Raw genomic sequence first — 25,355 nt, 5'->3', positions numbered from 1 at the left:
AAACAAAAGTAAAAAATTCTGTAAAAATTTTAGTTATTAATATAAACCTTTCTGAATTTATTGCAAAAGGCGGAGATAAGGAATTCCTTACCATTTTGGTGAAATTGCTGTTTATAGTACCCACTATTGATAAGAGCCTAGTAAGTAAGAAGAAAAACAACAATTACCTACCTCTATAAAAGATATCCTCTTTCGTAAAATGATGTTGACATACATACATATAGTTGGTTACTGGTTTGCCTATTCTTAAAACATGCGCCCATCGTCTTCTCAACTTCGCGTCCTTAGGAAAACGATGCATTGAAACATTTTTTCCTGAATAAACTCTACAATCCGGAACTGAGCAATACATTACACAAATTTCTTGTATCTTCCGAACTTAAAACATATCTCATACACTGCTTAATTCAAAAAAAATTACTCAAACCACGAATCCAAAACATCTTGCCATCCTTTAACTCTCCTTGAAACCAAGCATACGCTCCCTTTGTTTATACCGTCTTCGGTGATTCAAAATCAAACCACCAGATGTCAGCCACTTTGCCTGAATGTGCGAATAAGCTTCTGACTACAGTTTAGTTTTTCAATAAAATTCCTTTGTTTGATTTCGTATTAGTTAAAAATATTAAATAATTTTATTTACTTAACTACAGGTATTATGATATGTTTTGAGTATGTATATGAATTATGTAACCGACTACCATATTATTGGTATTATCTTTGAAAAACATTAGGGGTAAAAAATAGTAATACTGTACAACAATAGCTTTTGCCCAAATCACGCAACAAGTGATACAAGTATAAACAAACGTCCGCCATATTGGTATGTTAAAATCAGAAACAAAATGGCGACGTGTGACGGCTAGTGCTCCATGTCCCCGCAGGCGAGCGAGCAGTGCCGGCGCTACGAGGCGCTGTCGGCCCAGTGCAGGGCCGTCATGGCGCCCGGGGACCTGGCGCACTTCGTCCGCTCGCTGGTGCCGCCGCACCACCACCCGCACCACCCCTCCCTGCGCCACAGCTTCCTGCCGCCGCAGCCGCCGCCGCCGCCCGACGCGCCCGACGGCGGCGCCGAGGCGCCCGTCAACGTGAGTGCGGCTCCACTGGTGGCTGGGGAGGTTACTAGGGTGGTGACTGAAGAGTTGACTGTGGAGGTGACTGTGGATGTGGCTGAAGAGATGACTGGTGAAGTGACTTGACTAGGGTGGTGACCCTTGAAGAGGATTTCGAGTATGAATCAATTTTTTTCGCCAACGTAAGGTTGGATAACATCTGGTGAAGTGACTAGGGTGGTGACTGGGTAGTTGGCTAGAGATGTGACTGGGTAGGTGGCGACGTGACTGGGGAGGTTACTAGGGATGTGACTGGGAATGTGACTGTGGATGTGGCTGGGGTTATGACTAGGTAGTTGGCTAGGGAGGTGACTGGGGTTTTTACTGGGTAGTTGACTGGGGATGTGACTGGGTAGTTTGACTGTGGATGTGACTGGGTAGGTGGCTAGGTGACTGGGGAGGTTACTGGGGATGTGACTGGGAATGTGACTGTGGATGTGGCTGGGGTTATGACTAGGTAGTTGGCTGGGGAGGTGACTGTGGATGCGACTGGGCTGTGTGTTGCAGGAGGCGAGCCTGCCGCCGGCGCTGAAGAACGAGCTGGTGGTGGATCGCCTGGCCAACACCCAGCCCCGTCCCCGGCTGGAGGCGCTGCGACAGGAGGCGGCGGAGCTGGAGACGCAGATACGGCAGCTGCAGGACTCCCTCGACACGCTGCTCAGGATACAGCAGAGGTGCGTCCCTCCCTCTCCCTCCGCCACCGACACCTGGGTGCTACTGTTTTCCCAGCGCCTCGCACCCGCTGTCACCTCCAAGTGTAGGAGACTCCATTTAATGTTTATTCACCTGACGGCACCCTTCAGGAAAGTGCGCTATTGCCGCTTTCTTTGCCACAGTAAGAAACTCTTTTGTTTACATATAAATATAAGCTCTGCAGGTATCATGCATGAGTTCCATATTTACTGTATTTAAGCACCCTTGCGTTGTCTTTAATGTAGTACAACTTTCGTGGTGATGAAATTAACGTACTATCGTTACAAATAAAAGTTTATCTTACAAATCTAAAGTATTTTGAACTAAAAATTTTGTCTAAACCTATCCAAAGGTATCAAAGCAACATTACTAGCATAAATCAAATCATTCTTTACTATTATTGTCAATTTAATGTTTATTCGTTCCATTTTAAAACACAAAAGTGGTTTTGGATATTTTTTATTTTATTTCTGCCTATAAAGTGTTTTTTTATTTGAAAAGTGTTTTCTTGCTCTTTTTTCCCTGCGTTTTTTGACACATTCCTGAAGCGACATCTGTTCAATGTCAGATTTATTACTTTTGTGGGAACACGATGCCGAAGCAAGAGTTCTAAATACATCCTGTTTTCCTTTTTCGAATTTTTCCGATTCAAAAACCTCTGTTTTATGCATAGAATACGAATGATTTCTCATAGCCGTTGCAGTTCTTCCTTTTAGCGAACATTCATTGTTACAGGGCTTAAACGTAGCTCGTTCAGCGTCGGAAAGTGTAAAATAACTCAATATTTCTATAGAATTTGATTTACTCATCTTAACAACTCCCTAAATCACACTCTAATATCAGAATTCACTTGTTCCTGTTTTCGATCCCGACATTACACAAACTGTCGGCTTATTTCGCATGCAGACTGAGACTCTCTTCTGCTCTGTCCAACTCTTCAGCCATACCATCCTCTGCATGCTGTGTACTCCTGCGCAATCAATGTAGGCCCTGGCATTCGGCATGTCTGTGCACGGGATTTCACCTGGACCTAACTGAGCTAGTTTTAAGGTAGGGGAATTAGTCATGGCTTCAATCACTGCCGCGGCTGGCCAATCCCCGCACAAAGCACACGATGCATGTGACCCTGCATGGCTAACCCCCAGCATGACTTGGCGTATAGGCTTCGGTCTGAGACGCACCTAGGTCCCTCCCTACCCGGACCCCTCCTACAAATACAATTAGTTTTCAGTCAGGCTAGAGGGGGGAAAATTTGATAAATGTGCGGTGGCTTCGCCGGTAGTACCGGCGGGTGCCGCTAGAGCGAGCGTCAGTCGTGCCAAGCCAGGTTTGTAGAACTGTATATTCGCGCCCGCGAATGCCCGAGAGTGGAGTCTGTAGCGCGTGACGTGGTGCGGCTTGTCTGCGCAGGAGCCTGGAATCCAGCCTGTTCAACAAGGTGAACGAGCTGCAGGAGGACATCAGCATGAAGAGGTTCGACCTGCGCGTGGCGCAGATTCACCTGGGGGCCGTCAAGGCGCAGGCGAGTCACCTCGGCCTCCCCGCACGGCTTAACACCCGTCGTAACTTTGAAACACTCAACATCGAGCCTGTAGAGTCGCAGCTTAGGACGGTCATGGCTTAGAAAATTCTGTATTGGGTGTTTATAAGTCGAGTGTTTCTAAGTCGAGCGTTTCTAAGTTGAGTGTTTCTAAGTCGAGCGTTTCTAAGTTGAGCGTTTCTAAGTCGAGTGTTTCTAAGTCGATCGTTTCTAAGTCGAGCGTTTCTAAGCTGAGTGTTTCTAAGTTGAGTGTTTCTAAGTCGAGTGTTTCTAAGTTATGTGTTTCTAAGTCATGTGTTTCTAAGTTGAATGATTCTAAGTTGTGACAGCAACACCTTCCCTGCTAGCGCGCTGAACACCATCCCCGCCTCGCTGTTTACAAACACCAACCAACGTAATGCTTGCGTAGTGGAACATACGAAAAATTGTCCAAGATAAAAAAAAAATATAATCCAACTTAAGGGAGGGGGGGGGGGGGGTTGTAGAAACTAAAGACCATTCATTTAAAAATTAAAGTCTATATACCAAACACCAATGACTTCACTGGGGGAAACTATTCGTAGCAGCCAGACACGCTCTTCGTCGGGAATTTCATCAACAAATGAATGTACAATTATTTTTCGAAGACAATATATTTCTTATAGCCCGACAAAAATTTGTCACGGCCCTGAGAATTGATGAAACCAAGATGGCGTATTTTAGTTCCCATCGCCCTCCTTAAACATAAACATGCAAAGTTTTAGACGCAAAGTACAAGTTATAAAAACATATATAATTAAGTGTTTGTGGTTGCTATTCAGCAGGGGCGCAACAACTAAATTTTCAAAGGGGGGGGGGGGGGGGGGGCAATATACCTTTTTATAAAGAATCATCGATCCCCCCCTATTGAAGCGGGGGCTCCGGGAAAATTTGTATTTCAAGGTGTAAAATGGTGCTACGTATTTAAGCAGTTTTATTATCTAAAAATTGATTACACAGCTAGTGGAAATAACGAAATTATTTATCCGACTTGTACAGCACTTTCTTTGCCCCCGTTTTCTCCCACTTCAAAAATTCAGAGGGGGGCAAAATACACTTGCCCTCCCCCCTCCCCCCAAACTGTTGCGCCCCTGCTATTCAGGGTCCACAACGGAAGTTTTTTTTTTAACTAGGCTTTGCTTTTCCCTGGATGGTCGTACTCCCGTTGAACACTCCCGTGTTGCGGGTGGCCTGTCCTCCCGGCAAGGCTTTTTAACAAGTTTCGCGCTCCTCGGCTGACAGTGGAGTGGTGGGGGTAGCCACGTGACTTCACGCTGTCCATCAGCAAACATGCCGTCTCTGCAGCCATTTCAAATTCGTAATGTCTTCATAAAATGAGAGTCTCATTTTACGAAACCTTTTCCACGCCTTTTGACCTGATAATGTCTTACCTATAAATCGATGAACGCCGGCTGCACGCACGAAAAAATTGTCACGTTCCGCCTGAGCCGAGCGTGCAAGGAACCGGCCAACCACCCGTGCGAGGAAAATCTTCTATAATATCAAACAGGTTAAGGCGGGCTTTTTTAATTAATTGTTCGTGATTATATTTAAACATATTATTTAAATTAAATTTGCAAAAAAAAACTGTAAATAATATTAGAAAATTAAAAAAGTATGCCATTTTTCATCAATGTTTTCTTATGACGTTATCACGTAAAGTTATCGTCCGTAAACCGACTACAGACAAACCCCTCCCCCTCCCTTTTTATGCGATCGTTTTAAAGCCCTTTATGTACAAGCAGCAGAGGAAAAAAATTAAACAAGGGTTATTATTACGACAGCTGCTATCTAGAGGGCGGGCCCAACACTATGTCTCAGTCCGCGCAGTGCGGGGTCGGGCTCCGACTCGGGGCTCGAACCACGGTCGGCGGCGCAGACGCTGTTCTACAGAGGTCGATCGTTGCTGGGGCCTCCCCCACGACGTGCGAGGGGAGTCCCCTTCGTCCGGTCCCCGCCCCCTTCTCCCCGCGCCCTGCCCCAGTCATGTGCCGCTCAGTGTACCCGAATTACTGTGTCAGGGAAGTTCCGCTCGGGTGCACGAATGTACCCGAATTTAGGAAAAAGAAAAATTAATAGTAAACAAAAATTTGGTTGTCTGTAAAGTCGGTTTACGGACGATAGTTTAACGTGACGTCATTACAAAACATTGATGAAATGATTGCATACTTTTATGAATAAAATTGAATCATTTCTATTGAATTATCACTATTTTGTATGGATACAAAGGAGTGAAATGAAATCTACATTTTAATTGATAAATTTACTTTTATTTGCACTCATTAATTCAAATATGTTTATTACTTTAACGAAGAGATTATTTTAACTATACCTTTTATACCTGTTTGCTATTTAACTTCTTCCAATCTGTGTTATTATGTTAAGGATAGGACGATGATAGGAAAAGTAGGAAACGAATAGGAGTGTTTCAATATTAATGTGTCTCGAAAAAGTCAAATCGATGGTTGTTCCAATCGAGTGGAAGAGAGATGGATACGGCGCAAGCGTACAATGAGCGTAACGGGACACAGCGTAACGGGACACAGCGAAACGGGACAACGTGCGTGCAGCCGGCGTGCAGCCGCATTCATCGATTTATTAGACGTTGTCACGTCAAAACATGTTCTGTATAATTTAGTATGATATTAAAATTTTCTGGTATGCTACACCACGAAATATGTGGCTAACAAAATATAGTGAATTAAGTTTCACATGTATGTTTGCCTGATAATAGCTCAATCAGTGAAGCTGTGTTAGTAAATATTATGAAAGCTGCACTCTAGCGGTCAGGCTCGGAACTACTACAAATAACCGGGTCTCGGTCGCGGCAGTCAGCCGGGGAGAATGTTCGCGGAGCGCGCGGGAGGGGACGTAGTGCGCGGCGCCGCCGCTCGGCGCGCCAGGAGGGCGGAGGGGCGTGTCCTCGGTGCGCATGCGCAGTGACCCGAGGCCCGGCCGGGCCCGCGCCCAGTAGCCGTCCGGCCGCCGAGCTGTCCGCACGCCCCGCTGCACCATGGGCTGGCTCACGCTGCGCGCGCACCTGGTGAGACCCTGCACTGACTGGCGTCGACTCTGGTTACCGAGACTGCGACCTTGTCCGCTAGATAGTAGTTGCTGACATAACTACATTAATTTATTCAGTGGCGTAGCCAGGATTTTTGTATGGGGGATGTTAAGAAGCCTGGCCCCCCCTCCCTTTCACCGTATTAAAGCGGGGGGTCCGGGGGTCCTCCCCCGGGAAAATTAGGATTTTAAGGTGTAAAATAGTGCTATTTTAGCAGTTTTCGGTACTTAAATTTAAATATTGTAATAGTAAATTTTTATTAATTTTTAATATGAAATTTGTTTGAATGATGAATAAGAAATTTAATTAAATTTTGGGGGCTAAGGAGGGGGGGGTTTGAACCCCTAACCCCCCTCCCCCCTGGCTGCGCCCCTGGATTTATTAGGATAAGTAATGTATAAGCTATTATAAGGCAAACAAACCCGTGAAAATTCACTCTATTTAGGTAGCCACTAATTTTGTGGTGAGTAATACAATGAGTTTTCGCACCTCCTACTTCTTTATTTATTACATGGCGGTTTATTACAAAACAGCATTAAGTATTTTCGCATCGATTAAATTAGTTTGCGCCGCAAAGGAGATAACTTAATACAACAACAAAAAAACGTATTAACTAAAAAAACTTTGTATGAGAACCTCTATTCCGATTTTTTATTTGCTGGTAGTTATGGGCCCGCCCAACAGATAGCGACACATGTCGCGTGAAACATGGTTTCAGTTTCCACTGTAAGAGTCGCACTTCTCTATTTCCCTCCTTGTTATGTAATCAGTTCTCTCACAGTTCACTTTCTAGCTGGTTACACTTCACATTTCGTACTCCCACCAAAACTATATTTGCATTCCGTAATCCAGAACATGCCGGACTAAAGACCTTTCGCTGCTCCAACATTTTGGTGGGCTGTGCTGGATGTCGCTCTTCGCCAACGTTTCAGCACACCTTTCAGTCGCCATCTTCAGGGTGCTAGCAGTGAACTGTGATGAGCGACATACAGCCGTGGCTCGAACCCGGAGACAGTTGCAGCGAGTGTCGGAGAACTGCGTCGCCGACATTCTTTTACCTCACTGCAAACAGGTCACTGATAGAACTACTGCATATCAGTGAAATATAGCTGATCTAAATTGCTACAAAATTGCTTCACAATAGAGCGAATTTTGAGTCAAAATATAACTTATCAAAGCACTTTTCACGGGGTTTATTTTGAACTGAAAACTGAAACTAAATTTGCTATGTGCAGTGTGCTGCTACCTGTGACCAATGGATCAATTACATCTGCCATGACGCGCAAACAGGAACCAACTGCAGGTGGTTGGTTTGCTGTAATGTCACATCACGAATGCTACTTGGTTATTTGATATCATTAACAACCCTGTCTTCGTTGCTGACTGGCTGACATCGCAACAGTAGTGTAGTTTTCTTAATGAAATACACCGTCATTCTAAAAGCTGTGGAGTCAGTGACAAGCCTGGTGTGTGTATTGGCAGGAGCTCCTAACATGGCAACACTGACCAACTTGCAGCCTTTCATTAACACAGAAATTTTCAGTGTGCTTAGTTTTAACATAATTTGCTTTCAAACTAAGAATTTTTTTTAAAATTTTTTAGATCTGTGAATGAAGTCCATACCATGAATTAGTGATGTTTTCACAGGTTCATGTGAGCCATTAAGTTACCATTTCACACAATTTATTCAATTAAATAAATTTATATTTGTTGTCTAATGAACTTAGCTAGACAATCATTTACTGAAGTTTACTCATTTACTCTTTAACTATGTACTTACTAACTAATTTATTCATTAAATAACTTGTTTTTCGATGGTGAGCCTTGTGCAAGGGGTAGATTGTTCCAACTTTTAGCTCTGCATTGCAGCAGGCATCATTAGGGTTGAAAAAAACCGCAACCCTGAAGATGCCTGCTGCAATGCAGAGCGATACGTTGGTATGGTCTACCCCTTCGACGGGTCTCAGCCTCGAAAGTCATAGTAGTTTATGCTAAGGTTCTCCTTTATGGGGGAAAGTTTGCAGTCCAACCAATAGCAGGTATGCCCAGGCGCAGGGCGGTGCTCGAACTCGCGACCTCAGAGGTCAGAGGTCAGAGGTCAGGCACGCTTGCCCCTACACCACGGAACCCAGCGCTGGTTGTGGTGTTGCTACACAGTCATTTAGTCTAGCACTGCTCAGCCATTTGGTCTAGTACTGCACAGTCATTTAGTTTAGTACTGCACAGTCATTTAGTCTAGTACTGTCCAGTCATTTAGTCTAGTACTGCCCAGTCATTTAGTCTAGTACTGCCCATCATTTAGTCTACACAGCCATTTGGTCTAGTACTGCACAGTCATTTAGTTTAGTACTGCACAGTCATTTAGTCTAGTACTACTCTGTAATTTTATGAAAGTGAAGCAACTCATCGTCTAACAGTCAAACGGTGTTTAACGTAAATACCAAAATAACGACCTGAAACAAGAAATACCTCTTTAAACTTTCAGTTGAACGTTTTTTAAAAACAAAAAAAAAAGTTCTTGCATTCCTAGTTACCGGAATTTGGAAAAAAAGGAACACTCGAATCAGCCAAAACTCAACAACTCAACACGGAGGTCGGGTGGGAAACAATTATTTGTACCTTTGACTGTGTTTTCAAAAATCTCTCAAGAGTAAAGTGGGTTTTGCGTCATTATGAAGAAAAATGAAAAATGAGAAAAGGGGGGGGGGGGGGGGGGAAGAAAGCCACAACCGAAATAAAATTGAGAAACACTGTGATATCTACAAAAATGTCTACACGAAACCTGAAGGTAAGGCAATGCAGTTGACAGGAATGCGCTGAGGGCGTAGGCATACAAGCCATTCAACATTTTACAACTTCAGGGAAAATGTATACTTATGGTAAAGGCAGATTATCATTACTGACAGTAAAACAAAAAAAAAAGAGAGCTAGTCTTTCATTACTCGCCAGAGCTGTGTAACATACAACATCGCGGTAACGAGCAAATTCATGTGTTCTCGTGTTTAAAATACAATTACTAGAGACCGGAAAAATTCGCGGGTTCATTGACATTCAGGATAGACTCCAATATCCTCTGCACACTCGGGCAAATGCCAACTGTTCATTGGCTGCTGACTTGTGAGTCGTCTCGACTGGGTGGCCTGTGATTCGACACTTCTATGAGTGAGGGTCTCTAATTGGCCCTCAGTCCTCCAGATTAGCAGTGGACCAATGGCAGAAGTAGCACTTAGGTAAAATTATTTGAATTTTAGCATAACACGAAATGAATCCGCGAATTTTTCAGGTCTCTAATCAATTACAATACGAAATCGAACACGAAAATTAACGTACAATTCTTTAAAATACTGCCGAGCGTGATAATATATATGCAAATTGTGTTTTCAACTATATTTCTTCACGCGAATCACAATTTTCCGCATTCGCAGCTAGTTTTAGTTGCCGGAGCAACTACGTCGATTATCGAATCATTTTGTTTGCAAAGATTTTTTAACCGTGTACAGTAATGAAAGAGCGCCGATAAAAGTGAAAAAAAAAAAAAAAACTTTTAAAAATATATTAAACCACGGCTTTTTCCCTGATTTTCGACCAGGAATTTTATTAAAATACTGCCCATCTGGTTAAAATTCATTGAACAGTTAATACTATAAAGTTTCCCTTTGTCTTTGTGAACTTTGGTTCGCGCCATCTGCCACAGATGGCAGCACCGTGGTTACACATTTCCGTTCCGTGCGACTTCCATTTCATTCACGAAATCACTCCTACCAAATGCCTATACCGAGAGATATAAAAATTAAGACGGCATTGGAGAGTTTACTACGCATTGGTTTAAAACAACGAGTTACAGATTCACAATGACAATTGCCACTTACGTAAGCAAATATTGTATAAACAATTGCGATGCTAGACACCGCGCTGCTAATGATTTTTTTTGCAAAATTTCATTACTAGTACTACTACAAAAAATTATTTAAAACATATATTTACTACCGTGTGAAATCAATGCGAAATAAATGTATCTATTTACAGATTAAGTCTTGATACAAATTACCAGTCGAAGAAAAATATAGTAGTTGAGACATGCCTAAAACAGTAGTTAAAAGACTATCAATAAACGATTTGAAATCAACCCCCGTATATTTAGGTTATTATATACAGTTGCCAAATAACTAAAACACATTGGGAAATTCGCTCTACTAGCCTAGTTGTTAATATCAGTGTTAGTTGCTTGTTGATACAGGATGTGGGCGAGGCAAGGATATTTTTTGTTACGAATTTTGCTTTGTATTAATGCTTTAATTATAAAACAGTTTATAAGTTTTGCGTAACAGTGCAAGTTCCGAGTGACTTTTTTATGAATGGTAATCGAAAAAAAAAACCTTTTTGCAAAGTATCTTAATGATGAATTATTTTATCGTTATATTTTATCTTAAGCCAGATAAAAAGTGAGAATATTGAATCTTAATCACCTCATTTATACATTACATTTTTTAAAAGCACATTCTAACGTCATGGATATGTATATCTGAATTTTTGAATGAAAGATAAAGTAAAGTGAAAGAAGAATTTTAACAGGGAAAAACGTTTAAAATAAAGAATAGATCTTATGATAAAAATAAAGGTTCTCCGAGTCTAAAAAGTAGGTATGTATACGACTCCCAGCCTTTGTGAAACCATCCATACAATAATTGGGCTTATTATATAATTGCCATCCACCTCTTTCGTAATAGGGAATTCTTTAGAAATTTTTCTGTACAAACAACAAACAAAGACGTGCGTATAAAGAAAAAAAAACTCCCGTTTTGTTGCATTTTTAATGGAAACAGTTCATTATTTCCTCCCGCTTTGAAGATCGCATTACGAATTCCCTTCGAAACGATTCCTGTCTGAGAGAAACTGGCCTTGTTTCATCTTGACAATATTGTTTTATTTTTATTTATGCTGAATGCTTGTTAACTGATGATGATATATTGACTGTAGTGTAGTCTCCCCGTTCTCCCTCCCTTTTTCCCTCCTCCCCCCCCCCCCCCCCCCCCAAATCAATCCAATTTCTTTCCACATTTTTAATACAAGGACATGAATATGCTTCATGGCCCTTCAGGCGGTGTTTCGACCGTCTGCTAATCGGTCGGCGCCAGCTATCAAGCAAATCACTGTGGGGGTGTTTTAACACCAGCTGTGCCTGGGACTTCGTTCGCTGGGGGAATGCAGGTGTTCCTCTGACATGCTTAGAGCGACGCGTCCGCAAACAGAGGACAGAGTCCCGAATGCTGTGAGAAATTTAACAGACGCGCGGAATTTTTTGAAAAGTGTATTCCACGCGCAAACACGTCTCCGATATAGTAGTTCTGTTCCATGGTACAAGTGTTTAAGTTTGCTGGCTTTGACACGCAGACAGATTAGATTTATTAACGCCCTCCCTTCATCTTTGAATATATATACTGTATAGAAGTCGCGAGTGGATAGGATTTACTCTACGTTTTTCAGAAGCGTATAATGAGCAGCTTGGGAACTTCACCGCTGCAGTGCGCTGCCGTAACGCCCTGTATCGTCTTAGTTGTTATTTACACGTTAGAGCGCAGCGCTGTCGCCCGCTGTCATTCCCCGCACCCCTCATCCATCATTCACTGCAGCTCAACGTCGTTCAACGGGAGGGGGAAGGGGTGTCTGAAGAGTTGGACACTTGTCCGCTAGGGACCACCACAAGTCGATGCCCTAGAGATGGTGGCGATTGCGGCGGTGAATTAACCAACTACCTCAAAACCGTATTAGAATTTTTAACCTGGGCTGGCGACTTCTATACAGTATATATATTCAAAGCCTTCACCCACTCTCTCATCCGGGAGTATTCGCCATAAATCCGTGCCCCGCCGAGAGAAGAGAGTGCTCAATTGAATTACCGGGTGGAAGAAACCCCTCTGACGTGTCGCGACTGGCAGGCTTCCCCCCCCCCCCCCCCAGGGCCGGGCCCCACGCTCAGTAGGCTAGCACGAGGCGGCGGCGTGGGACATCGCGTGACTGGGGTCCATGTCTGCGAGACACCTGTCCGTCAGGCGGGAAGCCTTCTTTTCACACACGAGAGAGACAAACACCCGATCCTGCATCTTCGGGCTTTTTTTTTTAATTTTTAATTTGGACAACTCATGATAACTAATGGTCAATTATTTTAGGTTAGCTACATTATAAATACTTTGAAACATTGTGTGTGAAAAGGTTGATTTGGTCAGGATAGCTACATTAAAGATACTGTGAAATCATGTAAACGGTTTCCTAGCCCTGGATAGTCTACATATTAAAAAGTTATTTGCTGAGCAACCTTCGGTGGAACTTCGGGCGTGGCTCTCTCGTCTGTGAAATGAAGGCTTTCCCTCCATCAGGTGCGTGGCTTCGGTCCAGTGGCAGCGGACAAGGGAAGGGCGCGACGGGGAAGAAAAAAAAAATCGAAATTTTCACTACCTGGCACTCGTTCTTTAATTGATTCGTGCAAAGGTTGAATTTTGATGTAACACAGTTCCTTGGACACACGCCATTGCAGTTGTGCAACTGTTTGTCAATCAGCTGGTGTCATAAAGATAGACGCCGAAGATGAACCCAAACAGGTGTTATGGGCAACACAACGACGACAGCAAAGACGAACACATACAAACTTAAATATCAGACAGCACAAGAATTCCGTGCAAGAAATTTTAGTCACGAAAAAAATAATAACAGCACCGATGAACACAGTGGGCTAACAAGGGCGAGACGGTTTCAACAATAACAGTAAACGCGGACGGACAGCAAAACCTGGACAACGCAGAAAATGTACGAACACGACGATGAAGATGAGCAGGTATTGTGGACAGCGCAACGACGAGAACACCGGCGATCACGGTAGGTTTCCTATGACTGTTGCGACGTTGCCAGACAGATTTCAGTTCCTGTCATCAGGCACGAACAGACTGATATCAGGCACTGAAAAACCTGGCGTTGTTTTTTTTTTTTTTTTTTTTTTTTTTTAATGATTCGTAATGAAGGGAATTGTGGTACATCAAATACATTTCTGGTAATTTACCGTTACAACGTTCGGTTAGTTTAAGGTTTTGCTACATTTTATAAACTTTTTAAAAATGTGCGGACAGATGGTTGCGTAAGATAATGTGCATTTGAAACACCGTGTAATACAGTGTAAAGTATGTGCAAGAAGTAAGAAGTCTTTGCCCTCGCTCGACCGTCAACACTCCGATGTCACTGTGCAGTTACGAACAGAACGCGAGAACAGACTAACCACAGCGTTTTATCGAATGCTACTCACCAACGGGCGTCACTCAGGTTTCAAAAAGGGCGCTGTGCGCGCAGTTTGCTGAGGCCCGACCAATTGCAATCAGATGAAGATCGCGGGTGTGGGTGGCGAGAGTAGTTAACGAAATGAGGCCGGGCCCCATCAGAGTCCCAACTCCCAGTGCAAGCATCAACTCTTGTTACCTCCCACAAGGTAAACACTTGCCCAGATGGGGCCTAACCTGCATATTAAATTCAAACAAACGGATAAATCATATGCTGAAAGTGTAAGGTGACAGAACATTGACCAAACACACAAAATTAGTTCCAAATTGTATTGTTAATCTTTAACATATCTCATACATAACTTCCAGTACAAAAATAGTTATATCTGTGATGACTAGTTAGTCCAAACAAATATTATAATTTACACACAACAAATGCTGCTATATCTAACTTTATAGTTTTCTTTGGTGTAAACTCTAGGCTAGAAAAGCCAACATTTATAAGCTACATTTGAATGCTTAATATCTTTACCAATATTAAAAAATATATTAACCATTTAAATTATTAACTTTGTCCCTGGGCCGATGGCATGCGTGTGTTTGTAGTTTGCTGTGGCCGACGTTCCGGCTTGCCTTGTCCCTCAAAGGCGCTTTACAAGTACATTTTTGAAATCAAATCATTGGACAGTCAGATTATTTTATCAGTGAAATAGAATAATTACAATTTTGCAAGGGATGTGACTAAAAATAAGCATGCGAATTCAGTATGACGTTCCCATAAATAGTAAATAATATTGTACTGGTTTAAGTTCTAAACCCCAAGGTGATATATTTTGCCTAGCTACATTCATCGACCTTCATATAAATAGCTTTAAAGGATTCTGTTGTCTCCAGTGGGACTTGGATATTCCCGAACGCATCCCTGAAATGAAGTTCCAAACTTTATACAGTCTGTCCATGTAAGAATGTTCCAGTCATAAATTTTAATGATATCAACTGCGAACGTTGTAGAGTTTTGGTTCAAGGTCGCAACCAAAGAGTAACTCAAACAGTTTCAGATAAGCACATGCGCGAGTACTGCTTTGTTGTTTTCTCGCTTGAAGCGCCACTTAACGCAAATTAGCGACTCCTGATCGTCAAGCGTTTTGTGGTCTGCAATTTGCTAAGAGTAAAGCTGTAATTTCAGTCCTCCCCATTGGAATCTCTTTGCACGACAATGGTTTAACGTTGGATTGGTCGTAATGGTTGAGACGACAGAGCTCTTTTTCGTTGGCCTCCACGTTCACCTGACATAATACCATGCGTTTTTTTTCTTTTGGTGCTTTATAAAAGATTGTGTCTACGTTCCGCAGCTACCTAATGATTTGCCAGAGTTAAGACACAGAATTGAAGAGACTATTGCTTCCATTACTCCGGACGTGTTACCCAAAGTGTGGGAAGAATTGGATTTTTAGGTTGGGTGTGTGCCGTATAGCTAAATGTGCGCATGTTGGACATTTGTAAGGAAAACTAGGTTAGTTTCCCATCAATTTGATGCATGATTTGATGCAAATAGTCTAAATTAAACTGTCACGAAATACCATTGAAAGTGGGACATTCTTTTATGGGCATCCTGTGTGTTTGCGCTGTTGCACCGCCTCGCTGCGGAAGGGAACGGTGTTCCATCGCGGGATCCTCTTGCCCGGTGTGCCCCAGTCACGTGGGAGGATCCATCAGTGAGGGGCTGCTTGATTCCCGGGGGGGCCAGACATTGCACCACCCCCCCCCCCCCCCCCCCACGAATCTACGCCCATGCTAACGCGAATTGAGTGCATGGACTCATGTGTTACACAGTTTTAAACTAAACGCTTTTGCTGTCGTTAAACTGTATATTCGAAAGAAAACCTTCGTTAATAAATAATAATAAAAAAACTCTTCATCAAAATCAAATTATTTTGGCTGAACGAATTAAATACTAAAACATAAGACTTAATGAGATAAACACTACACACAGACGATTAATTCAAAACTGTATACTATCTTGCATCGGAGAATTTTGATTTAATGCTGTTTCAATGGCGTATGTCCAAAAAACTGCATTAAACCATTACTGTATATACCGCATGATTTCATGCTAGAATTGAGTTATAAATTGGCTTTTAATTTCCTCAAAACTATATAATAAGGACTTGTTAAATTGATAGACCTATTTGAAAACAATTACCTATAGTCATATAATGAATATAGTTGAAGTTAAGGGCAGAGCAATAAAGGAAGATTGCTGAGGCCAGTGCGTAGCGCGGCACTGCGTCGCGGGTTGCGTCCGCCGGCGGGCAGGGGCGCGCGGTGACCCGCTCGAGGTATCGATCCTGCCACCACCCCTCCTGGCCCCGGCTCATCCTCGGCCGGTCGATGGCGCGGGTTCAGCGGGTCACGCCGTCTGCCGCACGTGTCGCCTGCTCCCTCCCTCCCTCCCACGCTCTCACCCTCTGGTGCCGGGCTCTCGATGCTTTCAACAACAACAACAAATTGGTTGTCTGAAGTCGGTTTACGGCCGATAGTTTGTCGTGACAACGTCATAACAAAACATTAATGAAATGATTGCATACTTTTAGGAATACAATTGAATCATTTTTATTTTAATAATAAAAGAATAAATACTTGAAATTATACTAGTAATCAGATTTTTAAAATGCAAGAATAATTAACCTTTATTGCCGAAATTGTTTTTGTAATAAGCAATGAAAACCACATTAACTTTTCACTTCACTTTATAAACAGTCGAGTGGAAGAGAGATAGATACGGCGCAAGCGTACAATGAGCGTAACGGGACACTTTTTCGTGCGTGCAGCCGGCGTTCATCGATTTATTAGACGTCACGTCAAAAATAAAGTTAAATATCTTTGAGCCATGTTTTTTTTTGGCGTTATAACGTCTTATAAGTCGATGAACGCCCGGCTGCACGCACGAAAAAGCATGACTCATTGTCACGTTCCGCCTGAGCCGAGCGTGCAAGAACCGGCCCAACCACCCGTGCGAGAAAAATCTTCTAAAATATCAAACAGGTTAAGGCGGGCTTTTTAAACTAATTATTCGTGATTATATTTAAACAAATTATTTAAATTAAATTAAAAAAAAACTTTAAATAATATTTGAGAATTTAAAAAGTATGCAATTTTTCATCAATGTTTTCTTATGACGTTATCACGTAAAATTATCGTCCGTAAACCGACTTTACAGACAACCCCCTTTTTTTCCAACACAATTTTCCTGGCTAATAAATCACAGGCAATTTTAAAGTTGCGATTACATCTTGTTACGACTATTCAGATTTACAAAATGTAATTCTAGGATAGTTTCACTATCATGAAGTCTACTTTGGCACATTAATATGCTTGGCAAATCTCCCCAGATGTTCGCGAAAGTTAATATTTACGAGCGCATGTTGCCACATGTGGGTCGCCATCTTGACGGTTTCGGCTCGTGGCTGTAGCATTTTCTGCATGAATGCACACTGTATTTTCAAACTTTTAAATTTTCGTTGTGTAATGCGCGCTTATTTTATTGCATTTCTGGTGCATACTGAAATTTCACTTTTAAACTCGCTTAAAGAATTATACATAACCTCAAAAACGCAGGCGTTAATAATTCCTGTCTAGGGGTAAATGTCACACTGAGAAATCAATAGTAGCATCTTGTTAAACAGAACTATGGTAAGGTTTTAAAAAGAGGAAATTGTTTTATACAGTTTTTTCCCAAAAATTAATACATTAGTTTATTTATTAGGCTCGGCATTATTCTAAATAATTCTACATAAACGTTCGTGTCAGAGTTTCGTGTTATAACATTATTTGCAAAATGAGAATACATCAATTTGCTTTTTACCGATGTTAGATGTTTACACATTACTGACGAGTACTGTAAAACTCGCTCAATTTTTTTTTAATAGTTATACTTTTTCTGTAAGGAGGTATTTTGGTACCATGAGGGTAAAATTTTAGTATGCGACAGAAATGCACCAAAATACGGATGCTACAGTAATTTGGCAGGTTGAAGTGCATACTTAGCATTCTCTTTGGTGAACATCGAGGGAACTACTAAGCGTATTTGAGTGCTTAATAAAACTTTATGACAGTTACACTATCCCAGAATACTCTTTGTAAACTTTAATACCAATACATAATCGCCACTTTGAAAATACCTATAGTTTTTTAACCAATAAAATTGTGCTGGAACAAATATGGCGTCAAATATAGGTAGGTAATAATGTGTTGTTTCCTCTACTTATGCCGCTGTTGCACAAAGCCTAGTTTTACTCTTTTTAAAGTAATATCGCCGCAAAAAACTTTGCAGGTTAATTAAATAAATAAACAAACACTTTACTTAGTGTGAAGTCTCGAAAGTGCAAGCCGACATAAGGGCAGCGTGCCCGTGTGTGGTGCTTGTGACCGGACGTGTTGGTTGATTAATTTATTTAATTTAGAACTAATTACAGTTTTCACTTCATTCATTGTTGCTTTACCACTTCTTTTTTTTTTCCTTTTTCTTTTTTTTTTCTTCCCCTATTTCAACATGTGAGATGTATCTACTGCCGAAGACTACGTAGTTTTAAATCTCATTGTTGGCGTTCGTGGCACAACGACGCAACACGAACAACCAACGTACGACATCCATGGTTTATGAAGCTTTTCACGCAAATGTTTGGTTCACGTTTGTAAAGCACAAGAGTCTCAAGACGTCCCCACCGCCCGCCCTACAACGCGAAATTGTAAAACTATAAAAAATAAATATATACCCCGGGTTTCTTTTGATATTTGACATGAAAACATATGAGTGTCAATGATTAGATATCAAGAGTTATTTTCTTTCACCGTGCTGAAGTTTAACACGTGAAAACTTAATGTATGTAATAAAAAAAACAACATGGGACAATGTCATAAAGTTTGCCTCTTTAAAAGTTCTCGGAACATTTCACTTGAAACATCGAAGGCAGAAACGCAAGACAAAAAGCAAAAAGTTTAAGCTTGGTCAATGCTTACGTTGCTGTTTTTTTTTTTTGCGTCTTGTATACTTTGTAAATTATTTTTCGAAAACATTGTTATTTTCCTTGCGTGACTTGCGTTCTTACGTAGTTTATTAACATATGACCTCCCTGTTTTTTTTTTTTTTTTTTTTTTACGGGTGAGATGCCTGGGCGGGTGACGGGACATTTAATTTTGGAAAAAAATAGTTTATTAAAATGCATTTGCAATTGTTTTGTAAAATCCACTGTCATAATTATATGAAGAAAAAAAAGTCTGAAAAAAATCACACACAGTACAGCGGTACTATAATTTTAACGCAATACATTTTAACAAACAAAAATTAATTGAACCGATTTCATAGGTTAGGTTTGGACTTGGGGGTAGGTTTTTTTTTTTTGTTTACTCTCCAGTTTTTTTTTACGTTTGAGCGAAAAAAAGAGGAGGGGGAGGGTGGTGGCAATAGGACCGTCACTGGTAAGATGATGTACCGTCGTAGATTTTGCATATCTGAATATTGACTTCATTGTTGCAGATTTACTCACACTTGGAAAATGTTTTCTTTGATGGTTGTGAGAGTCGTAATGCGACCCCTGTCTCACATGTGTGCGTGCAGAAGGAGCTGTTCGCGTCGAAGGTGGAGGGCGCGTCGGACTCGGGTCGCGAGCGCAAGATGTCCTCCTCGTCCACGGGCAGCATGAAGAACAAGTGGCTGAAGGCCTTCAAGAGCCTCAAGACGTCCTCTCCCGCCAACGGGGCGCCCAAGGAGGCCGACAAGTGAGTGTGCGGCGCCCACCCTTCCGTTTACCACCTTGCAACTAGTTAAACAATCTAACTGCAGGTAGTTTAATATTTAATTATTCCGTTGTCAAGTTATTGTTGTTTTAGGTAGGTGCCTCCGGACTGTCGAATAGGAGGAAGACCTTTCCAGGGCCTGGGCACCAGAGGGGACCCAGTTATAAGTTAGGCGATACGTGCAGATCACGTTTGCAGTCTGGCGCAAATCTCTAGTATTCACGGAGGGATTGCGCGGTAGGAGAGTTTTGCACATGGGTTTTAACCGACACAAGTCATCTCCAGATAAGGTGCTTTGTATGTTGCATACTGCCCATATTTTGGCCTGTATGCATACAATAAGCAGAAAATATTAAAAATATACAGAAAATTTTCCATGAAACATTGTTTTGACGTTTATGTTTATCATCCCCCGTTTCGCGGTCACGATTTTGCAAGCGCAAGCCAGCCCCCACAGTGAGGAGTCTCTTAATTCCAGGGGGGCCGAGCCCCCCTTGTCCCTCTGGGATCCCCACCCATGTTTGCAGTTATAGCCACGGTAAAAATTAGTCATTAGAGTTTTTTAAAATTGTGCATTTTGAAAAATTGTGCATTGGAGAGGGGGAAGACAAAATTATTTGACTCAGGCCCTTAATTTTTATCGATGGCCCTACTGCAGAACTACTATTTTACTACCTAGTGGTCGTGCCAAAGGACTTGTGGTGTCTCTGTTGTGCACACTTTGGTCACAGCTGAATGAATTTGAGACGGCTCTCCTTAACCTCTCAACCTAGCCCTTCCCCCGACGCTTCTGAACTGCGTTGAAATGGCGTATCCATTTCCCTATGGCCATAGGGAACTCGTGCAGTAGTCCAGCCCTTTACGGGAGTACATGCCAGTAAGTCTGCACGTTAGGCCATTGCATTATTTAGGTAACTGAAGAATCTGTTGGGATCCCAGGGTATTCCTTTGGTTACACAGTACAAATGAATGAAAATAATGTAAATATGTGGTGTCATACAAAAACCTTAATAATTTCTTGGATATCAAATTTTTTGGTTTGAAGCTAGTGCTAAAATAAAACCAACAACATAAATTTCAGTAACTGAAGTAAAATGGTTGTTAGTTGAAATTACAGGGACGACTCCAGGAAGATTTCTAGGGAGGGGTTATCGTACAAAAGAATGGATGCATTTGCAAAACATGATCTGATTGGCCTTGGAATCTTTACAAATTCAGTCTCTCAAATACTGAACCTTAATAGTTTCATACAACTTTTTATAAAAGAAGAGTCACAAATGAATGCATTCTAAGAATACTCACAACATTAATAAGGAAAGAAACAAATTAAGAAAACTATATATGTTTATTCCAGACAGTTGGGAACAGCAAATTGTAGCACAAGGCAATTTGATAAAGGTCGTAATTGCGTGGGTGTAAAACTTTAAACAAAATACTACAGCATAGGTAAACAATCACAAACAGTTTACTAATATAAGAAAAGCCTTAAACCTGTAACAAGTACAATAGTACAAATATTACCTAATGTTTCCAGGGGCAACTCCAGGAAGACTTGTCAGGAGGTGCTATTGTACAAAGAAAAGATGTGTGTTGGAGATTGGCCTTGAAATATTTACAAATTTAATGCCCCAAATACTGAACCTTAATAGTTTCATACAACTTTTGTTGAAAGAAAAGTTTGATATATAAATTGAAGTGGTATGTAAGTTAACAATATACCTTCGAAAATAAAGCAAAATAATACTGTTCGGGCTTAGGAGTGGCTATCGCTCCCACCGCCCCCCCCCCCCCCCCCCTTCGCGGAGCTATGATTGGCCTGGTTTTAGCATTAATTGTGAAAACTGCCCTTGAATACAAAAAATTTTTAGCTATTTTTGCAATATTCCTACACTATCTGGTCACTGTACACTTAATATCCTGGGCGTGTACAACAATATCCCTAAATAGCTTCTTTATTCTTGGAACCATTTTGAGTCTGGAGGCAAATATGAGCTATAAGCTACAAAACCAAGGTTTTTTTTAAGGCACATAACTTCTAATTATACCCTCATTTTATGTAGAATTGAAATTAAAGTGGACTGTGAAATAAATTCAGTATTATAAAATTTAAATAATAAATATATATTTTACAATTTATGCCATGAACTCTTCTACAAAATTAAGAAGTAATGTGCTACAGTGATTCATTGTCACCACATTTAACTTTCAATGTTCAAGAGCTGTTGAACACTCAGCCAGGTATAGTTACGTTAAACACGTAAAATTAAGCTTAAGTTTTAATGGAGTCACTTTTGAATCTCATTTTGTCAATTTATTTTAATGAATTTACTCAGGCAGCTCTGTTGTGTAGCCTCAAAAGGTTATTGGGTTGCGAAAGAGGGCTACTGCTTATGTAGTTTGTAGCATTGTGTTTGGCTTTTCTGTACAGTAAGTCTGATACAGTGGTTCTCCGATCAACCTCCCCCCCTTCCCCTTTTTGCATTTGGTCGACTGCTTGACAATGCTACTGGGCAATAATGGTGGCTGTAAATTGTTTTACTTGGAATTTTTCTTTGCACTTCAGCCGTGACAATTAATATATAACACTTGTTTGTTAAAAAGTGTTTGGGTCACTCAACCTTGAAGGTGAAAATTAAAATACCTGTAATTTTCCACTGCAGAGAAATGACAGAAAGCAATGGAAGGATGGATATGAGCACCCGAGGAGAGCCCATTGGTCATATCAATGTCGATCGCATCTTCCGCATGCAAAACATGTGGGATTGGTTCTTGTGTAGTTCAGAATGCAGGAGTGGTTTATAAGTACCTACTTCAATTTTCGAACCTCGGAGATTCAGTTAATCTACCAAATGACTCTTTGGTTTTGAGTCGTACAGGTTTTTTTCTAGAAATTTATTCTAAATTAGATAAACTATCCGAAAAATAAAAACCAAGCAATCCTTAAGGGGCCCGCCTAGTCGGGGGTGTATGTGTGTTAGTGAGGTGGGATGATAGTTCGATGCTCGCTGGTGCTTCTAGCGTGGTGTCTCCAGTGAGCATAAGGTAACTATGATATTTGTCCGGTAATTATTAGATGGCGCAGAAAAATAAGATAAAGGTGTAAATGCAAGGCCCTTGAATGGTTTCAAGAATGTGTACTGGGCATTTCATGTCTATGAATTATGTACTTAGAAAACACACAGTGTAGCTATTTTCACTCTCCTAAAAATACAATTTGAAAACGAGATACGGAAATGAAAGTACCTACTTATGTGTCCTAAGCATATTTTTAAATGATTTTCGTAAACAGGCGTTACTCTGATATCTTAAGCATTTTTCAAATCACGTTATTTTTTCAGAAGCTCTGTACACTGTATGTGTTCCCGGGTAGGTGGGGCCCTTAAGTTAATTTCTTTATGCCTAATTATATGGTAAGAGAGAAATATTGTTTTCTATGAAAATATAGATGATAAGTAGTTCTTAGATTTATAAACATATCTATGACTGATGCATACATATTTGGGTAGCTGTAGCTAGACATGCAAACCATACTCATATAAGATATTGTAATAAGTAACTATGAGTTAAGCACTTAGAAACTCTTACCTTCTGCTATTTTTCTGTTAGTCAAATAAAAGTCTTAATTTAACCAGTTTACAGTTTAAAAATTAATTCATTTTGTTGAATGTAAATTCACCATAATCATAATTAGGTACGCATTGGTCTCTGTTTCAATGTCCTTACCGGAAATGAGAAAAAGGTAACCTGACATTTGTTATGCAGTGTAAGTGTAGCATGAATGTTTTCCCCTCATTTTCTCCTATTTTCACCCTGTGTATGTTAATTCAGATAGTTGGAAGAAAAAAAACCTGTCCAGTTTATTTCCTTTTTGTTTGTTAAAATTACTCTATTTGGTTTTGTAATAAATACATATTATATAGCCTATAGATTTGAAGTTCTAGGTAGGGAAACATGAGTGTTTATTTTAGATGTATAGTTTTTTTCATGTATGTCATACAGGGGCACATCGTGAGTGTAAGTACAGCTTAATGCAGAGTGATCCAGAATTTGTGCAGTTGTTATATCCGTCAGTATTTTTTTTTTTTTTGCAAAATACTGCAAAATACAAAAAAACATACCCACACATTTCATCCGTGTCTGTAACAGATGTGGCTCAGATAATAATGCAACTGTTAATTTAAATTTCACAAATTTGGCTTTTTAGATTAATTTTTTAGTCATGTTACATAGGACCATTTTAAAGCATGGTAAAATTTGAAAAATTAAATTAACATCAAAAAATTTACATACTTCACCAGAAGCTGTAATTTCAAAATATTTAATATAATGATGCATATTTTTATTGGGGAGTTTAGTTGGTTTTGAACATGAACATAATCATTATAAACATTTTTTGTACTAATACTTTGATTTGAATTATTTAAAACAGTTTGAAGTGCTAATTTTGCTAAATGTGTTTGAGATTAAATTTGATGTTTTTCCTTACAAAAAATGGTTTAAGTGTTTAAAAACCATGTAGCACATGTTGAAAAGGAACGGTCATATATTTGATTTAGTTAAAACTGTTTGGATGTAGACATAATTATTTCACACATACGATTTTTGAAAATTACTAAAATTATACTCGAATACTGAAAATAAATATTTAGTACATTAAAATATGTTATTCTATGTGTGATCATCTATGTTGTGAAATGCCACTATGTTAGCTGGTTAATTCTTCCCACCTGCGTACCAGGTGGGTGTTTGCATGCGTGAATCTTGTCTGTTTCATCCTCACAATGTGCCAATCAATGCAAATAATTTTATACATTTGGAAGCATGCTAAGTTTTTAATTGATAGGAAAATATAGTCCTGGAATGGTTTTCACGTTTATTACGTCTGCCAGTGCTTTGACAATTAATTGTTTTAAAAAAATTTACTTCATAAGTGCCACTTTGAGTCATTTTTATCCTTAGCTTAAGTGAATCATCATTTGGGAGTCAGATTTTGAAGTGAATTCCATTCTACTGGCATAGTGATTAAATTTTACATGAATAATTAGAACAGAGCTTAACTTTAGTGTGCCATGCAATTTAAATTTCCTCTATTTTTTACTTATGCCTTGAATCAACTAGAATTATAGTAAGTTTTAATTTAGAGTAATAAAAAAAACTTTTTCTTTCAGCTTTGCTTTTGTAGATGATTAAATTTTGAGCATGGGTTTGTAGATAGATGAATATTTTTAGACAATATTCTGGAAAATTTATACTAACTACATACATTAATGCTTATAAATAGAAGTTCTTATATTGTAAAATGTGTTCATGTAAATTTAATAATTTTTTTTTTACCAAACATTTTTCAACTAACATTACGTTCAACTTTTCTTTCTTGCAATTCTTACACTTCATGTTTTAGAACAGTGACATGTAATGATTGTTAATAACGTTTCTCATTCACTTTCTTCGTACTAATGCTGTTTCTTTTGTTCTGTTTCCTCGTGTCTGTGTCTGATTATTGGCTCCCCGCCCACTCCTCTTGTTATCTTCACCTCTGTTCGTTCCGACAGCCCGGCCAACAGAAAGAACCAAATGTACCACGCCGTATCGACCATCATGAGCATGAGGTAATTCCCGAGCTGTCGCCCCTGGTGGCTCGGAGACGGAGCAGTTTGGATGCGCTCGCTCTGCCTTCCGTGTGCTGTGCCTTGCTGTTAACGCCCCGAGCAACCTAGCGATGTAGATCGTAGCGTCTTGTCTGTTCCCTCTGTCTCTTTCTGTCTGTTCTCCTTACCACTGGTACTAGTTGCTGTTCTTCTCACACTTTCCTTCAACCGTTTCCGCACTGAACTGCAGTTAGTTAGAAACATTTTTCCTTGGTTTGTGGT

General features: G+C 40.4%; 1 protein-coding gene across 1 annotated transcript in view; it reads left to right on the top strand.

The window, feature by feature from the left end:
• The window catches only part of LOC134535228 (uncharacterized), a 333,789-nt gene that overhangs the window by 259,785 nt on the left and 48,649 nt on the right, over positions 1-25,355 (top strand). The window contains exons 7-11 of the mRNA XM_063374290.1: positions 885-1,088; positions 1,620-1,786; positions 3,216-3,327; positions 19,307-19,467; positions 25,038-25,094. Coding sequence (XP_063230360.1) covers positions 885-1,088; positions 1,620-1,786; positions 3,216-3,327; positions 19,307-19,467; positions 25,038-25,094 — 701 coding nt within the window. The remainder of the gene's footprint in view (positions 1-884; positions 1,089-1,619; positions 1,787-3,215; positions 3,328-19,306; positions 19,468-25,037; positions 25,095-25,355) is intronic.

The sequence above is a fragment of the Bacillus rossius genome, chromosome 8, assembly GCF_032445375.1.
Source record: "Bacillus rossius redtenbacheri isolate Brsri chromosome 8, Brsri_v3, whole genome shotgun sequence".
Lineage (NCBI taxonomy): Eukaryota > Metazoa > Arthropoda > Insecta > Phasmatodea > Bacillidae > Bacillus > Bacillus rossius.
The sequence above is the reverse complement of the archived record's forward strand: the minus strand, read 5'-3'. Positions and strand labels throughout refer to the sequence as shown.